This window comes from Oryctolagus cuniculus, chromosome 1 (genome assembly GCF_051225735.1).
Source record: "Oryctolagus cuniculus isolate XC-2025 breed Fujian yellow rabbit chromosome 1, ASM5122573v1, whole genome shotgun sequence".
NCBI lineage: Eukaryota > Metazoa > Chordata > Mammalia > Lagomorpha > Leporidae > Oryctolagus > Oryctolagus cuniculus.
Window position 1 is genome coordinate 52,508,922 of NC_142867.1, and position 22,715 is coordinate 52,531,636.

Here is a 22,715-nt window from a genome sequence, read left to right on the forward strand (position 1 = left end):
CAAGAGTAGTCTTTCCTCCCACCCACCCATCCATCATCCATCCATCCATCCTCCCATCCATCCACCCACCTGTCTGCTGTGCCCAGATACTGTTCTTAGCACTGGGGAGCAAAAAGTGAATGAGAATAGTCCAGTCTTCAGAGCTTGGGGTGCAGGTGTAGGGAGACTGAAACTATAAATGTAAGGTCCTCTGTCCTTAGCAACCTGTGACGTAAACAGGAGTTCATTAATTCAAAGGACCCCCTCAGAGCCTTTGAACTCCTAGCAACTTGTCACTCACATATTTTTTGAAATTCCCACAGAATGTTTGATGAATAATCATGAACTAATCCATCCATTTCAACGAACACATGGCCGCTTCCTGCTACCACTTGCCCTGGTTTCCCTTGTCAATGCCCTCTGTTCTCATGGTTACATAAGGGAGCCTGGCACACCCATAAATGACAGCTCCTTTTAAAAATAATTTTTATTTATTTGAAAGAGTGACAGAGAGGGAGAGACAGAGAGAGAAGTCTTCCATCTGCTGGTTCACTCCTCAAATGACTGCAATGGCCTGGGCAGGGCCAGGTTGAAGCCAGGAGCCTTGAACTCCATCCAGGTCTTCCATGTGGGTGACAGGGGCCCAAGTACTTGGGTCATCCTCTGCTGCTTTCCCAGCTGCGTTGATGGTTCCTCTTCTGAGAGAGGCACGGCTGTCCCAGCAGGGCTGTCATCAGACCATGAAGCGTTCTATATCAAGTCTCTACTCCTGGCTTTGGGTGGACTTGGGCTCCACTCCCAATTCCTTGTCCAGTGCCCATGTGCAGGTCACAACCTGTGCAGCCACACGTGGTAGGGCTGAGTTCCAAGGACACACCCCAAGCCTCTAACCTGAGGTTGCCAGAGTGATGACAATGGGTTCCGTCCTGAGGAGGAGATGTTCTCTTCACATCTGCATTGGCACTAGAGCTCCCTAAAGCAATGCTACTCGAACCCAGAGACTCACAGCATGTGCCTCAGTTCTGCAGGATTCAGATATCTCAAGGACTTTGGCAGAGAATAAACACCCTCAGTGTCTTCATATCTCCATCCTTCACTCTCTCACTCTTCCAATCCTATTCTGAATGGTCCTCTAAGATGGCCTTGCACATATGAGCGCATGCAAATGGAATCCAAGAAGGTGCTCGGGCCACCGATGTCGTCTTCCAGTCTGAGCTCAGCCTGAACATTCTTTTGCATAAGTAACCACAGTGGTGACAAAAGCTATCACAGTTGGGAGCACAGAAAATGGGCATGTAAATCAGACAAGTATGTCTTGCAGCGACATCTGAATGGAGCCTTGATAAACAGGGCAGTTAAAGAGAAACCAGGGGATGCCATTCCAGATGGAAGGAGCAGCATGAGCAAAGCTGCAGAGGTGTCAGCTTGATATTGCTGGAGTGCAAAATGCAAGGCAGGGAGGGAGCGGGAAAGCCAGAGGAGGAGTCAGATGAAAGACAGCTTTATAGATTTTACAGAAGAAGCTGTATTTTAAAGCAACTGGGGAGCCATTGAAGGTGTCTAGCGGAGGAGAGCGGTGATCGAGCATATGCTTTTGAAAGATTGCTCTCGTCACAGAGGATGAATCTGAGGGGAGCCAGAGAGGGGCATGTGGATCTACTCCGGAGGCTGTTGGGATACTTGGGGTGACAGGTTGTGAGAACTGGAGCTTAGCAGCGACAAGGGAGGAGGAGGAGCTGTGGCACAGAGCACGGGCAGTGGGGAGCTGGCCTTGAGCACGGGCAGGGCTGTGGATCCTAAGCCCCAGGCGATGCCTCAGAGTCTCTGCTACTAGGGGGAGGAGGAAGCATGTGGACTGATGCACTGGAGAAGGCACAATGACCACCACGGGTGTGGGCAGGCAGCCCACCAGGGCTGTGCGGAGGGTTGGGTTTCGGTGTGGGTTTTCTTCCCCTGCCGCACAGGCACGAGGGATTAGGAACCAGCAGAAAGCAGCGGCAGCGTCATGAGTTCATGAGACGCCTTCTTCCTTTTTTCCAAAAGGCAAATGTCTGGAACTGCCAAGGGGTGGTTTTCGTGCCACACACCGAGGAAGTGCCAGGGCTCTGAAGGAAGGTGTACAATTGCCGAGAAACGATTCCTCCCGAGGCTTCCACAAGGCCTCTGCGGGCCTTTCCTGGGCTGGCCCCCTTAGGCCTTGCACACCATTGACACCACGGCCACAGGGTGCCAGACCGTCCAAACGCCGTCTTCCCTGACAGCTCCATGGCGTCTACCTGGGTGAGGAGGTAGCATCAGCAGCACGTTTCAGATGTGGGACCTGTCTGCCCCTGCAGCTGGCAGGGAGAATATTTCCAGGGGGGAATGGCAGGAACTGTAGACATCTCTGGACTTGCTTCAGTCTTCCCAAACTGCAGAGGCCTGAGGAACAATTTCTGCAGCTCGGACGCTAATTCCGGGTGTCCCTGTCCTTGGGAAGGCCGACCTTTGCTCCCTTCTGATAGCTGAAGCCCTCCACTGAGGGTCACAGTAAGTGGGAGCCTCCTGGCAGGTGCCCATTTCAGGACTGACCCTCCTTTCATTACTGTGACCTTCCTGGTTTGCATATCCCGGTGGGCAAGTCCTTTGGTAAACCCCTCAATCCAGCCGCCTCCTAGGGCAGGCAGGGCAGGGGTCCATAGGACCACAAAGCAAGCCTGTCTGAGGAAGAATGTTTACAAACAGGAGGGAGTAGATCCTCCCTCCACTGGCTGTGCCCCTCCCACCTGTCACTGACACCATTGGTGCCGTTCACCCCACACCACTCCAACATCTCAAAGCTCAGCTGCACCGCTGCACCCTGCAGCCAGCCCCCTCGGGCTTTGGGTCAACGGGACTCCCAGGGTGCCCAGGCCTCACTCTTGTGTGCTCACTCCATGCAGCCTGAGCCCACGCCTGCCCAATCCTGCTCATAGCCTCCCAACTAAGTACACCCTCCAATCCCCAGACTGACCTCTCAGTGCCTCTCCCTTGCTTGGCACTGGGCCCAGGAGCAATGGGAACAACTGATGAGCTGAGACCCTCTTGCTCTGGGTCCAGCCATCTCCCTGAGTCACGATGAAGGCTGCTGTGCTCCCAGTAGTGTCAATCCGTCTCAGTGAGTTCCCTAATAGAGAAGGTTTTGAAGTCACAGTTCTTTCCCCAGCACCTGACCAGGAGCCTGACACAGGGAACAGTATGGATGCACACATGGAGACAGGGGCGACCGACAAGTATAGGGATGGATGCACTGGCTGCCTGCTGGAGGAGCCTCATGCCGGTTTAGTGCTCATCACCCCCTAGTATTTCAAAAGATGAGTCCAACTGACTCCAGCACTCCTAGATAGGAGGAGCTTAGGCGTGGCGATTGGATTGGGAAAGTGAGGGGATTTGTCTTTTTTTTTTTTTTTTTTTTTTTACTGGCAGAGTGGACAACGAGAGAGAGAGAGACAGAGATAAAGGTCTTCCTTTTTTTGCCGTTGGTTCACCCTCCAATGGCCGCCACGGCTGGCGTGCTGCGGCCGGCACATCGTGCTGATCCGAAGCCAGGAGCCAGGAGCTTCTCCTGGTCTCCCATGCGGGTGCAGGGCCCAAAGACTTGGGCCATCCTCCACTGCACTCCCGGGCCATAGCAGAGAGCTGGCCTGGAAGAGGGGCAACTGGGACAGAATCCAGCACCCCGACTGGGACTAGAACCCGGTGTGCCAGCGTCACAAGGTGGAGGATTAGCCTAGTGAGCCATGGCGCCGGCAGGGATTTGTCTTAAAAGTCACATTTCCTGGGTTTTCCTCTCTTGGAAGCCCCTTTCCACGCTGCTCTGGCTGGAGGTCCTTGATTCTAATAAATACTTATAAATCTCTTTGCCGTCTGCTTGGAAATTCTTCTTCCATGTGAGACAAAGAACGGAGGTAACAATAATTTCTCCACCCCTGTTTTCCTGTAACATTTTTGGTGTCGTGACTCGGATAGCAACTCCAATATGACTCAGACTGCAACTCCAACATGATGTGGACCCAACGTCGGATCATCCCGACAGACTGGTGAGCATGAGGACTGCTGTCACTTTTTTTTCAGAGAGCCTTTCTCTCCATAGTAACTCGCATTTTCCTCAAAACATGGGTCCTTGTCGGCCAGTTAAAAGTGATTAGCGCAGCTGCCAGTCTTAAGACTCAGGGGTGAGGCTTGCTGACTAAGGCCAGATCAATCCCCTGGAGCTGGGCCTCTATCCTCACACCTCCTCTCCCTCTTGTGTGAATCAGCCCTTCGCGTGAGACTGGAAGAAGGCTTAGAGACAACTGATGGATTCTGGCTGGGGCTACCCTCTAGCGTTCTCAGAACGTCCCCTGGCTGGGCACCAGGCTCCCACTGCCGGAATGGTGTTGGGTCGAGAAACGCAGCTTCCAGCCGGGAGTCAGTCGCCTGCCTTTCTGGGGTCGTTACGAGCTGGAAAGCCAGAGACTCTGCTCTTCTTGCTCCTCGTCTCACCTCTGGGAATGCTGGGCTGCCCCAACTCAGTTTCCTTTCACAGGGGTCGACCCTACACCTGGGATGGGACTAGGAGAAAGGCTTGTAGTAACCTGAAATTCAGGCCACGGCCACTCTCTGGCGTTTTTCAAGGACTCCCTGATTGGACACCAGATCCCAATGGCTCATTAGGATGTTGGCTGAAAACTACATTCTGTTCTTCCTTCCTGGAGGTTAATCTGTTGGTGAGACTGGGCACAGCCTGGAGTGAGGCCATGGCTCCCAGCTCCTTGCCTCAGTGAGTTTCTCCTTTACCCCAGATCTTGACAGATCTCTCTCTCTCTGCTTCTCCAAATGCTTTCTGTAACTCTTCAAGTCTCCACAGTTCCTACCTGGTCTCGTTAGTGGGTATTTCCTAGAGATTTCATATGTGAGTTCTGGGTTAAAGCCTAACCATCTCTGCAGACAGGCAGTCTGTCCATCTAGACTCCCATTAGCTGCAGTCCCCACGTGGCATAGATGAGTCTCAGCACGTCTCTCATATCCCACCCCCCTTCCTTCTCCAGTCTGCCCTTTTGTGGCCCCACTGGGTCCCCACCGTCAGCTAGCTCAAAGGAGTTTTACTGCGGAGAATTATTCCCCCACTCTGCTTCTTTGTGACTTCACCTGCATAGTCTCCAATGTAGGTGGTAGGTAGCCAGGGCTGGCACTCCTGCTTACAAACACCTCTGCTAAGGCTCTCGCCATGAAAGCTCATTGTCGAAATCAGGCCTATTTGACCAGATTCAAGGAGAGGCACAGAACTACTATTTTTCTTTATGTATAAGAACAAGCTACAGTATATATTTGACCAGGCAGAGGCCCACTCTAGCACACCACCAGTAAGGGAATCAATCACTCCCCATGTGTGCTATTCTGACAAATATATACCCTAAGCTACAGGCATGGAAGGCTGAGAGTGGGTGACACGTGCTAGCCCCACCCTCACCTTCCTCCCTTCCCTGTGGGCTTCAGTGCTTGTCTGGAAGCCACAGGCAGTGAGACAGTTTTGAGACATGTCTCAAACTCAGGAGACATAAGACCTGAAGTACGCTTCTGTTTTTATGCTCTCATTCCAGCCAGGAGGGAAACCATCTACTTTTATTTCTTTGACCCGTGAGCTTATAGAAAAATGCCTCGTCATTTTCTACACCACTACCTGGCCAGTTTACAAGGTAGAGGATGGAGAAGTTCGCTTAGGTGAGTTATAAAAAGTGCCAGCCCCTCTACGCTGTCTCCTAACAGAACTCTTGCCTCTATTTAACTGCATGTGCATTAAATTCTTTTCCAGAGTGTCACAGAGCCCTTGGTCTATTCAGTGAGCCACCAGGGTTCTTCTGTTATTGCTTGTGACTGCTGATTTTAATCCCAGTGGAGATTTTTTTTAATCAGGTGACAATTGCCCCCATTATTTAAATTATGCCTGAGGGTTTCTAGGCAAGAATCTAGCCTAATAACTTCAGATGCTATTAAATGCACATGGATTAATCCACATGATGACTTCTTGAGACACCTCCCGACCTGACTCCTCATCCCTGAGACCGGTTTGACTGACAGCCTCACTATTAGACACGCCCAGTATTGACTTTCGGTTTTAGAGTATACGGTTATTATCTCTTTGCAGGGCCTCCAGTTTTTCTCTATCCTGCCCCTCTGCAGGCTCTTACAGGCGCCTCCTTGTAGTAACTGCCCTCTTCTACCACCTCTCCGATTCTCCTTGAGAACCTCTGGAGGGGCTGCCCAACTGCTCTGGTGGATGCCCTCTTCCAATAAACCTAACAGTGGTGAGCAATCTCCAGTGGACTTCCTGTCCCTGACACATGGGTCCCTGGCCTACAGTAACCCTTGAGACCCATCTCGCGGCTGCTAAACCTTTTGTTTCAGACACAGTCCCAAGTAGCTGACTGCTGACTAGGCATCAATGGCCTAAGGTATCTTTTCTTTGAGTAAAATGAAAACGAGACTCAAATTCAATTAGAATCTAAAATGATGTCTTTGGTAAATAGAATTTGACATAAATGTAACTTTGACCTTAATTCAGATAGAGGTATGAAATAAAATCAACATCTTCAGTTATCTAGGTGTAATCGCTAAATGTGAATCGGGTAAAGCAAATGAGATAAATGTGTCTAAATGTAAACTTTGGTACTCTTAGCACCTTACATATAATTCCATGTGCTAACTAATTTAAGTTTTATTTACTTAATTATTGGGATGACCAAAGACAGATTTTGTGTTCTGTTGAAGTTATCTATTGTATTCTCTTAATGTCTCTGTTAAGTTATAATTGTTTAAAAACAAAACAGCTTGTGTTATCAGACATGATGATTTTCTTAATGAAAAAGGCCCAGAGGCCTAAAAGGGTTAAATGTTTGATAAAATCCTACAGGTGCTTTCAAAAATACTGTGTGGAATAAGCAAGTGCCTATTCTTGTTGGTTAATGAGTTTATAATTTTAAACATGGCTATTTAAAGCCTTTGTCATCCACAGTTTTGTATTCTCCAAACCTTTAAAATCAGATTTACTGCTCATGAAGTTAAAACATTGTTGGTTCTGTGTTTAAACGGGTCCTTTCAGATTCCAAAGGACCTCTTTTTCCCTGACCTCTATTGTGTTCAACACTCTGGCACAGTTCTGTAAGCAGATAAAGCCAATAATGTTCTACAGGTTCCAACTTTAAAAAGTACGGTTAATTCAGATCACTAAGAACAGAAAGTAATTCTAATTGGTTGATGGTAATAAAAAAAAAAAACAGCTAAAGATCTTAGGAAACTATTACTGAAGCTGCTTTATTGCTCTATCTTATATGTTATGTTACATGTGTACACATACTGTATGTCTACATAGGAAATGTCTTAATTGGCTTATAGATAAAACATCACTCAAATTCAAACTAAGTTAATCAAAGATTCCTTTTTGGTTCATGTGACCTAAGTTTCTGTACCAGATGTTATAAATTTTTACATGTTTGCACTTGGGTTTGCTGGTCAAACAAGTTACACTTCTGTTAGATATTTAAGCAATGTTTCCAAATATGTACACTATTATCTTGAAATTTATAGAAGGCATTGGACCTTCAGGTAAATATTTTTATGTTATTACTTAACAGTTAAAATTATTTGCTAGTTTTCATTTGATATTCTTATTGTCAGCAAGCAATCTGCGGAGCCTAACTTGTTTCCTCATTTCTCTAGTCTCTTAAAGATAGGAAGCTAATTGTATTCTGAAGAACTCTCTAGAATGTACAATCTGATCTTTAGACCTTATAAAAGGGACAGCTAACATATTTCTGTAATAATAGCATAGCCAAAATGAGAACTTAAATTATGATGCCATGGCTAGATTTACTTTGTCATGGGCACAGTAAACAGGCAAAACCTTTTTAACCAAAGGGAGAGAGTTTTACTAATGACTTAAAATTTAATAAATAAGGTGGTCATCATTTTTGACATAGCTTTTCTCATGGAATTGTCTACCTCAACAATATCTCCAAGGTTTAGCAATTCATAAAAATTACTAGAAATGTGAGGAACAGCAAGATGTGACCCATGACCAGGAACAGCAACAAGAATTACAACACCAAAACAATTCAAAGAAACAGACCCAGAGAAGACATCATGTTGGAATTACCAGTCAAGGATTTTAAAAGTTAAAATGTTTGAAAGTTATGTTCAAGATGTAAAGGAAAAGATAGACATAGGGAATCACTGTAAAGAAATGGAAAGCACAAAAAAAAAAAAAAAAGGAACCAAATGAACTACAAAGTATGAAATGCAATTTTTAAAAGATTCATTTACTTGAAAGGCAGAGAGAGACGGAGTGAGAAGTTTTCCGCCCCGTGGTTCACTCCCTGGATGGCCAGAATGGCTGGGGCTGGGCCAGACCAAAGCCAGGAGCCAGGAGCTTCTTCTGGGTCTCCTGGGTGGGTACAGGGGGCCAAGCACTTGGGCCATTTTCTGCTGCTTTCTCAGCCACATTAACAGGGAGCTGGACTGGAAGTGGAACAGCTGGAATTTAAACTGACAGCCATGGGGGACGCCTCAGGCAGTGGCTTCACCCGCTTCGCCACAGTGCCAGCCCTATGAAATGCAGTTTTGCTGTATTGTCCTAACAGCAAACTGAGCACTACCAAAAAACTACCAGTAACTTGAAGACAGGTCAACAGAAATGATCTAAACTGAAGCATGAGGAGAAAAACTAAAAATTAAACACAGCCTCAATAACCTGTGAAATAACATTAACAGTCTAATACATGTATATGTGGAATCCCAGAAGAAAAGAATGATTGGTATGGAAAAAACTTAAGAAATGGCCAAAATGTTCTAAATATGATGAACACCATAAACCCATGGACTCCAGCAGTCAGTCAATAAAACCCAAGTGGTATCAACATTGAAACAACAATAAAAACCTTAACATATTCATCATGGTCAAATTGCTGACAACAAAATAAAGCAGCAAGAGGACAGAGACACATTACATTTAGGGGACCAAGGATAAGATTAAACATTGACTTCTTACAGGAAGCCATGGAAATAAAAAGACAATAGAATAATGTATTGAGAGTGCTGAAGAAAAAAAAAAAACTGTCAACCTGGAATTCTTTATTCAAGGAAAATATCCTTGGAATTCATCACCAGCAGACTTATGCTTTTATATATATATGTTATATATATATATTCAGGCTGAAGGAAATGACATCAGTTGGAAATATGGATATGCCATGGAATTCTGGAGTCAAGGACACCAGAAACATTATTTTTTGTTTTTTAAATTCATTACAATAAAAACAGAGCAAGAAACTAACAATATATTGCAGTTGTATGTAACATTTGGTAAAGTAAAAAACAAAAAAAAATTTTGATAGTAGTAGCCTGAAGAGTGTGAGGGAGATAAATGGAAATACACTATTTCAAGGGTCTTACATGTTAAGTGGTAAAGCATCAATTCAAAGTGGACGGTGATGAATTAGTAAACTAGATTTAGCAGTATATACAAAAGATAATATGCCATGACTCCCTTGGGTTTAACCCTACAAATGTGAGATTTTAATACTTAAATTGGGCTAATTCACCATGTCTATGATTAAAAGGAGATAAAATAATGTTTCCTATTCTAAAACTGTCCCTTTCCATCATGACAAACTTTGAAAATGTTTTAATATTATAATATTTAGAGATGCCCAAGTTTCACAAAGGATAGCAGAAATATTGCATACATGTCATGTTTCTGTCTTCCACATCCTTGACAGACATCACTAAATTATCACACATCATTTTTCTGTTGAGAACTTTTTGACCCTCAAAACTTATCTCAACAGAGCTACCAGCTTAACTCTTTTTCAATTATACCTCAAGTAAATATTGTGATCCTTGGTTTGGACCAAGAGAATCAGAATTTGAAATAAAGCTTTATAATAATTATAGGAGCAAGAGTTTAATCTTGCTATCCTATATAAATTACTATTATAAATAATAGCAATGATCATGAAAATAACAGTGAAACACTGCCAACAGCTGCCTATTTCCAGACTTTTTACAGAAGAAAAATTAACCACAACCTAGGTTTTTAGGTATTTTCACTTGAAAGCTTTCTGGATGTAAACTTGATGCCTAAATAGAAACTTGAAAAATGAGAAGAAACACAACTTTGCAGAGGGACATGATGATTAAGGGGCAAGAGAGAAACTGGAACTTTAACTTTTTAATTTATGGGGCCAGCGTTGTGGCACCAGCATCCCACATGGGCAACGGCTCCAGTCTCAAGTACTCTACTTCTATTCCAGCTCCCTGCTAATGTGCCTGGGAAAGCAGTGGAAAACGGCCCAGCTCTAGTCTTTGCGGCCATTTGGAGCCTGACCCAGTGGATGGAATATCTGTCTCTCCCCCTCTTTCAAATCTTTTTTTTTTTCTTTTTTTTTGACAGGCAGAGTGGACAGTGAGAGAGAGAGAAAGGTCTTCCTTTGCCGTTGGTTTACTCCCCAATGGCCGCTGTGGCCCATGCACCGCACTGATCTGAAGCCAGGAGCCAGGTGCTTCTCCTGGTCTCCCATGTGGGTGTAGGGCCCAAGGACTTGGGCCATCCTCCACTACACTCCCTGGCCACAGCAGAGCTGGACTGGAAGAGGAGCAACCGGGACAGAATCCGGCGCCCTGACCAAGACTAGAACCCGGGGTGCGGGCACTGCAGGCAGAGGATTAGCCTATTGAGCCACCATGCCGGCCTCTTTCAAATCTTAAAAGAAAAATTTATTTATTTTTTGAAAGCCAGAGACACACAGACAGAGACAGAGACAGAGAACAGTATCTTCCATCTGCTGGTCTACAACCTAGATGGCCTCGATGGCCAGGGCTGGGCCAGGCTGAAAACAGGAGCAAGGAACTTCATCCAGGTTTCCAACGTGGGTGCAGGGGCCCAGGGATTTGAACCACTTGGGTCATCCTCCACTGCTTCTCCCAGGCCATTAGCAGGGAGATGGATTGGGAAGTGGAGCTGCTAGGACATGAACTGGTACCCACATGGGATGCTGGTCTCACAAACAGCAGCTTTATCCCCCATGCCACAACAACACTGGAACTTCAGTAGAACGAGAAGTGCTTGAGGCTTGAGTAGGGAAAATGTGAGATGGGAAGCTGTTGTCTAGATCATCGTGAACCTTAGAAACTGCTGTGGACTTGATCCTGGGGGCAGTGTACAAGGAGGGAACCACTTAGATATTGTCATAACCCAGGTAAGAGAAGTGTTGGCCTTCAGGTCCACAGTTGTAGTGGTGAATATGGGAAGAAATTAGCACACCCATGTTAAGGGAATAGGATGGAAAACAAATGGTGATTGATGCAACATTCAGTGTAAGGAGCAGGACAACTCAAGGCTGATTTCAATGTTTCTAGCTCACCTGGACAAGAGAATCTGGGGAAAGAGGGACAAGTGGGAGAGAGAATTTCAATTCTGAAGTCTTCAGCAGTCTCTTTGGGATACACTTTAGGATCATAAGAAGTAGAAGGAGAGCATCATACTTTTTTTTTTTAAATTTATTTATTTGAAAGGCAGAGTTACAGAGAGGCAGAGAGAGAGAGAAAGAGAGAGGGAGAGAGAGAAAGAGGGGGGGAGAAAGAGAGAGAGAGAGAGAGATTGAGATTCGGTCTTCCATCTGCTGCTTCACTTCCCATGTCCAAAATCGCCAGAACTGGGCCAATCAGAAGCCAGGAGCCAGGAGCGTCTTCCGGGTCTCCCACGTGGATGCAGAGGCCCAAGGACCTGAGCCATCTGCTACTTTCCCAGGCCACAGCAGAGAGCTGGATCAGAAGTACAGCAGCAGGGACTCGAATCAGTGCCCACATGGAATTGCAGGTGGCAGCTTCACCTGCTATACCAGAGTGCTGGCCCCACACTATACTGTTTTGATGATCTTTAAGGGAATAGTTATCGAACATTTACTATATACCACATATTTCATATTCATTTTATCATGTAGTCCTTCCAACACCCCTCCAGGTGCCCAGTTAGGTACTTTACAGATGTGAAACTGAGGCTGATATTGATTTACTCCAGACCACTCAGCTGGTGAGTGGCAGTCAACTCATACCTAGTCTCACACCAAATGATACAATTTCCACTCTATAGTTCTGCTTCTCTGTCCTTCTGAAAGTTATTAAAGCATTTTTTTTTAATGTTCTGGATGTTTTTCTTTCAAATTTTTAATGTGATTTGAGAGGCAGACACAGAAAGATAAGCTTTTATCTGCTGGTTCAATCCCCAAATGCCCACAGTGGCCAAGTCAAAGCCAAGAGCCAGTACCTCAATCCAGGTCTCTCACTTGGCTGTCAGGGATTCAGCCACCTGAGCCATCATGGGCTGCCTTCCAGGTTGCACATTAGCAGGAAGGTGGAGTCAGGAGTAGAGCCAAGACAAATCCAGATTCTCTGACCTGGGATGCAGGTGTCCCAAGTAGAACGGAACTGTGAGGCCCACCACCTGACTTTATTATAGCATTAAAGAATGTCCTCAGTAACCAGATACCTCTGCTCTGCAGTTACACTGACATAGTTAGTATGTTAAGAGATTCTGCTGTGGCATATTCACTTACAAAAACAACAGAGTGTTTGTACTGAAGTGGCAGTGGAATTTGCTGACAAATGCTGAAGAATGGCAATTCTGCACATTGCTGTCATTGGCTTTTGTCTTACCAGAAAAATGCTGACATTTTTTTTTCTCAAGGGTGGCAAAGACTTTCTTGAAAAAAGGTTTGGATGGTTCTTGAATTTCCCGAGTAGGGTAAGTCACCCACAAGTCTTGTTATAAAGACAAATGCCCGGTCCCCATCCCAGTTTTCTGAAACACAAAGTTCCTCAACAGGGCCCAGCGATTTCTGTGCCTTAGATAATCCTGTTACAAGCTACTGGCTCGGGACAGGGCAAAGCAAACCTGCATCCTCACCAGGACCAGGGGAGAGAATTTTAAAAACTCTGGGCTTCTCTCTAGAGCTTACTCAGCAGAAACTCCAGTCAGTCCTGGAACTTATAACCTCTAAAGTTGCCCTGCTTGTTTTCATCACTGGCCAGGAAGGGAACCCCAGTTTGGGAATTATCTGGAATGAGCCCTGCACTTGTGGTAGTCTATAGGTTGCAAAGAGATCTGCATCATCCAAAAACACACTGCATTTGTAGCAGGAGCTTTATTAACTTACAACCTAATTCTTCAAGAAGCCTGGGACGGGAGCTCAGAGAAACCACCCAACTTAAATAAGAATAAGCACAATATTTGGTCAATTTTTCCAGATTTTTTTTTACTATTATTTGTATTTCAGGAAAGAATTACCTACCTCTTAAAATTCCTTCTGATAGTAACTGATGTTTGCTGAGTTACCTGGCAAATAAAAAGAAGAGAAGGGTCTAGAAACCTACAAGGGTCAGTGATACAATGGGAGTCAGGCTAGCAATTGAGCAATGGAGTACATGCTTGATTATTTCCCACAGCAGAAGTCCTTTGTGTGCGTGTACTCACTGGCAGGACAATCAGCACAATCCCCAGGGAGAATCGGCCAGGTGATCCTGGAGAGCTCACTGCAGCTGGGAAGGGAGGGTTCAACAAACGGGACAGAGAAGCCAATAAGGGAGGATCAATCAAAGGTGACAAAGGGCAGAGTAGCAGTGGGGTGGCCCAATAAGCAACAAGTGGTTTTGAAGAGATGAGGCTAGGTAGGCTTGTACCACAGACCCAGGCTTTGTGAGGAGGTCCAAAAACTAGTTTCAGAACGTTCCAAAGTCAACATTTTCCCCAAATAAAGAGATTTTCCCGTGGATTATTTTTCTCTACGAACAGAAAAAAATTATAGTTCCTTCATGATATAAGGGGCTGCTCCTTCTCCTAACAGAGCCTGTCTCCCTAGCACCAGGGAGGATACGTGGATACTTCAGGACCCACATACTGGCGTATCTACAGGAAACTGTCCATTTGTTTCCTTGCTGACCAGAACTGACAGTCCGCTACACCGAAGTATGGCTATGTACAGTGTACATGAAGGTAAAGGGTACCTGGCAATACAGAAGTAGCAGGGTGTTCCTCCCATGGTATCAGTTAGAACTGAAACTACACAATGAGGGAACTGAGGGTTGCAGTTCGGTGGATGTTGAAAAGTGGGCACTTCTTACAGTGCACTGAGTATGGTTTCCCACATCAGAGGGAGGGGAGAAAACTCAAAACTGGCCCAGGCCTACAAGATCCACTCTGGCACGTTCAGGGAGAGGGCAGGTGATGCAGACAGATCAAAAGTGTTCCAAAGAGCTTTGCACTGTGCCTGTCAGGTGTCCAGGCACGTTAGCACTACTGAGCGAGGCAGACTCAAAACACTTACCAACATACAAGCAACCAACTTGTCCTTCATCTAGAAAAGCAGATTTCTTAGTTAAGTGTCTGCATAAAGGAAAATTCTGGTGGTGTACAGACATCAGGGTTTGGATAACAGCCAGCCAACCCATGCTTACTGAAAGAAAGGCTTTATCAAGTCTTTAGACTTTATGAAGGAAATTTATTAATATTGACATTAACTTTAACATAACTTTCATACCCTCTTGGCAAAGTCTTCTTGGATGCAAAATCTCGTATCTGCTATAAGCAGGAATCTCAACCCTATAACTAATGGACAAACTTCATCCCATTAGTAAAGTTCCAGCATTTACTGAATAACTACCCTGTCTGCTATGAGAACTCACACATCAAACAAAGGGGACAGCACAAATAGGTATTTTCAGCTTAATGCCAGTAGGTCAGAAAATTATTCTCATGGAGGTTACAGCCAAAGAATCATGAACATTTCAGACTTCCTCAAACAAGACATTCTAAAATTAGCAACATCTTCAATTGCCTGCAACATGCTATGGTAGTTAAACAGATCCCCATGGCAAAGACTCCAGAATTCAACTTTAAGAACCAGAAATTCTTTCTCAAAGTTCCCAGGGAGTTGAGGCAATCTCAATGGGAGCTGGTTCTCTATAAACTCACACAGAGTCAGGCTGTGATCAACACACAGGATCCACTCATACTCCTGGCTGGCTAGGTCATCAGCGAAAGGCTGGCTCAGACACTGGTAAGCATGGAAATAATTAACAAGTACACCAAAACGTAACCAAAAAGACCTGGACCATTTCAAGGACTTTGGAAGCCTAACAAGTGGTGGGTTGTTCCCTACTCACAAGACAATCTCAAGCCAAAAATACCGAATGAATGCACCCTGGCCCTTGACTGGAGAAAGAACACGTTTCTGTTTTTCTAGATTCCAAGCATCCTCATGTTTAAGTTACTTTAAAACAGAAACTTTGCTTCACTTAAAAACACTCAGGCTCACTGGAGAAAACAAATATGCAATTAGGGACAAAAAGCTAGCTCATTTGTTACTCCACCACACGGCACTACCTTAATATCCTGTGTTACTTCTGCCAGTCCAGACCTGTTTCTGTACATGTTGGTTTTCAGCTCTAAGTGGCAGCTTCTTGACCTCATCTCCAAATCCTGCATTGGGACCTTACTGGTAGCTCTAGAGATTAGTGGTTCTCTAACTGAAATGTGTACGAGAATCACCTGGGAAACCTGTTACAACAGACTGCAGGGCCCCATGCCAGAGTTTCTGACTCAGTAGGTCTGGAATGCCTGAGTTCCCATGTGATGCCCATATGGACACTGCTAGTTAGGAGCTGGCACGTTGAGAATCATGGAAAACTGAAACACAGAGACTAGTTGTTTAAACAACACTGGTATGGTTTGTTTCTGAAAAAGACTATGTGAAACTATCCCAGGATTTTTTTTCTCTTAAATTGGTTTCACTTAGAAAAGATATGTAGCAGGTTGTTTTATTTAAAGTACAAAATCTATTCTATTTTTTTAAAGACTTATTTATTTGAAAGAGTGACAGAGAGGAAGAGACAAAAAGCTTCCATCCACTGGTTCACCCCACAAATGGATGCAACAGCCAGGGCTGAGCAAGGCCAAAGCCAGGACTCCATCCAAGTCTCCCATGTAGGTCAGCAGGGGCCCAAGCACTTGGTCCATCATCTGCTGGTTTCCCAGGTGCATTAGCAGGGAGCTGGAATGGAAGCGTAACAGATGGGACTTGAACCTGCTCTCTGATGTGCGATGCATAACCCACTACACCATAACACCAACCAATGCCAGCCACAATCTATTCAGATTTGATGGGATTAGATGTACTCTAGCTAGGGAAAAACCCTTAATGTCTGAGTTTTTGACAGCCATTCCACAGCCTGTAGGGAATTCCAACCACTCTAAGATGCTCAGTTGGTCCCCAGCTATCCCCGAGTCTCATCTTTCCTTCACTGTCTTAACACCAAACATGTCCTCACTGTTCCTCCCATTTTCCAGCCTCCCTGGTACATGCTCGTTCAAGTACTGGTATGCTTCCCTGTTCCTGCATTCCTCTGATGAGACTTAAAACCACAACTCCAATGCTTGGTGAGTGACACTGACAACTACAACATGCAACACAGTGCCTAAACCCTCACAGGTACTTGGTCTGCAGTGAATAGATGAATGCTCTGTTTAGAAAGACATGGAGGGCATGTCAGGGAGTCTCTCTCAGCAGTCCAGAAATACTCTTATTCCTACAATGAATTAATTCCAAGGACTCCTCTCAAGTACTAAAATATTTAGACGCTGAAATCCTTTACATAAAATGGCTTAGTATTTGCATATCACCTGTACACATCCTCCCAGATACTTTAAATCATTTCTATATTCTTTGAAATACCTGATACAATGTATTATGTAAATAGTAGAGCAACACATAACATTTCAGTCAAGGACAGACTGCATACACTCTGGTATCCACCATATAGTATGTAATAGGCAACACCATCTAGATTTGTGTAAGTGAACTCTGTGATGTTCCCTTAATAAAATCACATAGGGACACATTTCGCACAACATATCCCCGTCATTAAGTGGTGTGTGACTATAGTTACCATATTGTTTAGAGAATAATTACCAAGAGAAAAGTCTGCACACGCTCAGTATTGACGCAATTTTTTTTCACATATTTTTAACCTATGATTGGCTGAATCTACAGATGTAGAAACCAGAGGCAAAACCATGGATGTGGAGGACCAAATATAGAACACACTGAACAAGAATGTGGGTTTTGGATCTAGGCTACCTGAGTTCAAGCCTTGGTTCTGGTACTCCTAAGTTACTATTACAGTCATATGCCTTGGTTGCCATTTATAAAATCTAGATAATAGAGTTGTGCTCACATAGGTTAATACATGCAAAATGTTCATAGTAGTTCCTGGCACACAGTCAGTACTCAACAAATGTTAGAACTGTTTTAGAATATGTAAGGTTTAAGGCTAGTTTTTGCTCTTAAGAAACTAGTGATCAAGCTGGAAGAAATGATAGGAACCAGGGAAAGGTATAATATAAAGTAAGAAATTAGGTAAATATCAAACAATTTTAAGTACTAAAAAATGCAGAATCTTCTGGGATGACAATTTTAAGTAAAACTACACTTGTCTGTATGTTTAGATTTAAGGGTTTGTCATTATAAAAGGCAGCTATATTGCTATGTTGAGTCATATGAAATTCTTAATAGGTCAAAGACATTAGCATTTTTATACAGTTCAATCTAATACTTTCTAGTTATATCTTACTTTTACCAAATAAAGGAAAGCTCTCCATTTATGTGAGATAAATAATTGGGTTTTTTATTTAAGAGCACAAAATAATTCTGCCTACAAAACATCTTTTGGAAGCTATCTAACTCAACCTCATGAAGCTGTTACATGAAAACTTACATTAAATATCTAGAAGAAAATCTTAAATAATTTTTTAATTTATTTGACAGGTATATAGACAGTGAGAGAGACAGAGAGAAAGGTCTTCCTTCCGTTGGTTCACTCCCCAAATGGCCTCCATGGCCAGTGCTGCATCAATCCGAAGCCAGGAGCCAGGTGCTTCTTCCTGGTCTCCCATGCGGGTGCAGGCACCCAAGCACTTGGGCTATCCTCCACTGCCTTCCCAGACCACAGCAGAGAGCTGGACTGGAAGAGGAGCAACTGGGATTAGAACCTGGCGCCCATATGGGATGCCGGCACCGCAGGTGGTGGATTAACCAAGTGAGTCATGGCACCGGCCCTGAAAAATCTTAAATATTTTGAAGAGAATAACTACAAATTTGTACATATTTTAATGAATTATAAAAATCTTGATAGATTCTATTCTCCTTGTATACAATTATAGGTATTTCTGTAAAAATCCAACCAAAAACCCCTTCAATTATATCCTCACATTCATTTGAATTCAGGCCCATAGCAGATATTAAGTTCACATCACTGTGCATTTTCTAAGTCAATGTATTCTAGAGCTATCTGCTTGCAAAATAGCACATTAAACTTAATGTTATTCAAACTTTTCTTTAATAAAAAATTGAAGTAATTAACAACTCTGTACTACACTCAACTGACAAAGATGATTGTTTAGGAAACTAAGGCAAGCCGAGGTGTACACTAAGAGAGTACCACCATAAAAAAAGACATTCTCTATCACTAGAAAATGCTGCAAGACAAAATGATTAATTCAATTAAGAATATTTCATACAGCCTACATCACAGACTGTTACAAGTTATGCAATATAGATTCCCTGCTCGAGTTTCTCATGCAAAATGTTATAAAGCTTTTTCTGAATATACAACAGGTCAGTGCTAACAGTTCTATGTCAGGACTAGGGGTTATCATAAAAGGGCATGCTTAGAAAACCATTTATACTCACCTGCACCCAGCATAACAACACTCTGTCCCTTTTTCTTCCCCACATAGGTTTTCTATTACTAATTAATGATCTCATATATTTACCAGACAAATCACTAAAAATGTACCTATAAATATAGGTATCATTCAAGGCAGAAGAGAGCAGCTGGAATCTAATGCCACTCTATCTCCTGGTAGTTTTTAGAAAACAGATACACTACTTCATCCAGCTACTACATAAAAATATGCTTTAACAAAGTGCTCATCTATCTGTATGCTTCCCATAAAGTGCTATGAGCAACTCACAATTAAATTAGGATATAGGAATTGATATCTAAAACAGAGACATAGTTTAATTAAGGACTGCTATCTATAATCCTAACCACATTATCTCATGGATAATTTTCAGGACATAAAAATACAATAAATACTAGAATGGAAATATAGGGATTCATTTATTACTTTTTGGTTTACAAACAAAGGCACCCAATAATGCTTCTATTTACTTCTTATAAAAGATTATAATTTTACATTTAAAAAAATATAAAGAACAAAAATCCCAAATTAGTTCTGTAGACAAACACAAAAAAGGTGAGCACTGAAATGTTTCCTCCCTGCTTCCAAACTTTATTACAATTCTCACAACAGCTGGAGCTGGGTCAAGGCTGAAGCCAGGAGCTGGGAGGTGGACTTCCATCCAGGACTCCCCAGTTGGTGGCAGAAACCCAATTACTTGAGCCACTACCACTGCATCCCAGGGACTGCACATAGCAGGAAGCCGGAATCAGAAGCCAAAGCTACGACTAGGACCTACTGGGATACAGGCATCTTAACCATCAAACCAGGTAAACAGCTGTCCCTGCACTGAGTTTTAGGACATATCAATACAGCCAAGTCAAATTTAAATTTAGTCACAATGACATCACAATTTACAATGCATACGCCAGGGTTAGAAGTGAATGGGGTAAAAGACCCAAATGTTTTAGAATATAGCTTTATCAAATGAGTCAAATATAGTATGAAATTTATCTAACAGGCTCTCCTGTTATGCACTTGTATAGAAAACCTAATTAAACAAAGTATGTCTAGCAAATGACACCAACAGAACTGATATATAAAACCGTTAAGTTTGACTTAAAGCTGAGTTGGTGGGAATTAACACAATCTATATACTTATGCTAACTTCAGAACTGTAAATCCAGACCAACAAACATACTTGCTTAATTTATTCATTAGCCTTCTTTTGACAACAGAATTCTACAAACATACACACAAAATTATAACACAATGGCCTCAGCACCCTCTTAGTTAGCATTTCTTTAAATTAGATTACATGAATAAAAAATTCAGAAGACATACACTTCTGTGTACCTCACCTATCCAAGTTGTACCACATTCTTTGAAAGACAGACAATTCACCTGAATCTAGATATAGTCAGCAGAAGTAAAAAAAATCATAAACATTAGCATGTTTTCTCGGCGAGAGGGAGTACTCAGTGTATATTTCATGAGCCACTGTAAATCAAAGTCATCATCATTTATTCCATTTTCAGACATTATGGTCTCTCATACCTTATGCAAGGTATGGTCCTAGACCAGAAACTTTAGTATCATTCCAAAGAATATATAGATATTTATATACATATTTCTGTGAAAATAATGTTTAAAAGTTTTACTACAGAAAATCTGGCTTCAACATGGAAGCATCTTTCCTTTTCAAGATTATACACCTGCATGGAAGAAGGTGCTTTCCTTTACATTTAGTTTTTCATAATAGCAAAATAAACTTCTTATACATTGCATCTGACAAAGAAAATTAAGATGTAAATTTCCATGTAACGCTTTGTATTGTGAACTGACATCTCTAAACATATTGAAGATAGACTGGTGATGATTAAATATAATACAATTTGATCACTTTCATTAGAACAGTGTTATGCTTAACAATTTGTTAAACCAAATGTATGTTAAAAGAATAAGTAGTGTTAACTACTATTAAGATTTAAAGGGCATTATAATTATCATTAAAATATACATTAATTTTCTTGCTATATTTGTTTCTATAATGCATTTCTTTCTAAAGCTAAAGCCACATGCAGAAAAAATAAATGGTATCTTCAAACTCATTCAACAGCTTGCTATTTTATGTGGTATGTAAATAAAGTCCTTTATTTAATTTTATACACAGTATTTATTCATTATTTTATTTTTCTTGAAGGAATTCAGCTTTCAAGGTCAAAATTAGTATGTGTTTACACACGAGGACATTTTCTTACTATTATTACTACCTGCAAATACATTCTTCAGTAATAATGTACTTTCAGATTTCATTTAGAAGACACTATATGTCTTTTAAGAGTCCTATGAGTAAAATTTAAAAAGGGAAGTGAGCACAGGTATGGTGACTCAGTTCCCACTCCCACTTCTTACAAGAAATCTTCCTGCTTCAAAACATCAACACAACATCACAGGACTGGTTCTTGTCTGATCATAATGTGGACAAGAAAAATGTATTCCTATTCCTTCTGATACTAACAGTTGGACTGATTTTATTTTTACTTTTCTTTAAAAAACACATAGCACATATTCATACAGATTCTCAAACCCATTTAGAGCAAGTAGGTTCTTCAGAATAATAGGCAGCCTTCAGATTAGGACAGTAACCAATTGCTTATAGAAAAACGATATGCACCAGATGTTTAGCAGAAAACAAAAAATGAGAACATGTCTGTCATGTTTTATACACTCAATAACTTAGTGGATGATGTGAAAATAGTCTGAATATAATTTTAACAAAACTGAAACCCACTTTAGCAGACTAAGAAATCAAACATTGAAGAGTCAACTATCTACCAACTTATCTAGTATCCCTGTTCAAATAGATGCTTTCCATTGCAGTGAATATTTGAATTAGAAATTCACTATCTGTTAAGGCATATTTTGATTAATATGTTCCAGAATTGCACAGTTATACTGGTCAGTGTTTCTATTTCCCCACCCTGCTCTCATCTCTACTTCTTTCTCCCAAAGATCAAAATGTTAAGTCATGGTTTTGGTGGCAACTGTAAATTTGAGCTGGCATACCACAGTGTGTTCACTAAGTTTCATGAGCATAAACATTAAAATGTTACATAAAATGTACCATAATTTACTCCATACTCCAATCTAAGATGGTTTAATGTCTTGACAAAAGGTGAGATGACTTAAGTACATTTTACATTTTGCGCATTTAGACCACCATATACATAGATAGATGTTCTAATGCTAAATTCTTGGTCTTCAGTATCTCATAGTGCTAGAAGCTCGGAAGTATGACAGAAACTTGTAACAAAGACTAACCACAAAGTACCAGATGTTTCTTGCCATTTGTGATCTTGCAATAAAAATGCGCCAGATCAGAATCACAAGAATAGTATTGAAGCCATAACGTATGTTCCGCAATCTAGAAAGCAAATCAAAAAATATATGAGACAATATTTTTCGAATAGGGTGACAGCAAATTAATGCTCACTTTTTAATATAATCAAGGTTCGCTTCCACATTAATTTGAAACTTACGTTAAAAACTAAACTAGAAGCTTTTAAGTTGAAAAGTTAACAAAATCCAAACAAATCTGACTACAGATATTTTGAATAGCAGTACATTCAACAATATATTACCTCTATTAATAATGAATATACAGCAAAGTATTTCCTAACAGTATATTAGGGAATTCAGATTTACTCATCTAACAAATGTTCCTGAGTGTCTCTGTGTGCCCAGTACTGTGCCAGATATCAAGTATACTGTAACTAAAACAGGTAGCTCCCTTGAACTTCAGGAGTTTCCTATCTAAAAAGGGTTTGTTTATTATGTACCTCATAGGATAGACAAAATACAGTAAATATGTGATATCTTTAATTGTTACAAGGTATCAGACCAAGTGCACTTACTCCTTCAGTTTTCGATGGCAGTTACACGA

General features: G+C 42.2%; 1 protein-coding gene and 1 long non-coding RNA gene across 8 annotated transcripts in view; both read right to left on the minus strand.

Annotated features, from left to right (window-relative positions):
* Window positions 1–11,517: 11,517 nt before the first annotated feature.
* Window positions 11,518–15,525, minus strand: LOC149128396 (uncharacterized). The gene is made up of 4 exons (XR_016218638.1): window positions 15,413–15,525; window positions 13,505–13,569; window positions 13,323–13,366; window positions 11,518–11,796 (listed from the first exon to the last, which is right to left on the minus strand). It is a non-coding gene; the product is annotated as an uncharacterized LOC149128396 (long non-coding RNA).
* Window positions 15,526–19,963: 4,438 nt separating this feature from the next.
* The window catches only part of FAR1 (fatty acyl-CoA reductase 1), a 61,926-nt gene continuing 59,174 nt past the window's right edge, over window positions 19,964–22,715 (minus strand). For 6 of the 7 annotated variants that reach the window (XM_008266446.5, XM_002708822.6, XM_008266436.5 and 3 more), the window contains one exon: window positions 19,964–22,196. In XM_008266446.5, coding sequence (XP_008264668.1) covers window positions 22,034–22,196 — 163 coding nt within the window. In that variant the 3' untranslated portion in view covers window positions 19,964–22,033. The remainder of the gene's footprint in view (window positions 22,197–22,715) is intronic. The other variant, XR_016218635.1, reaches the window with a different exon arrangement.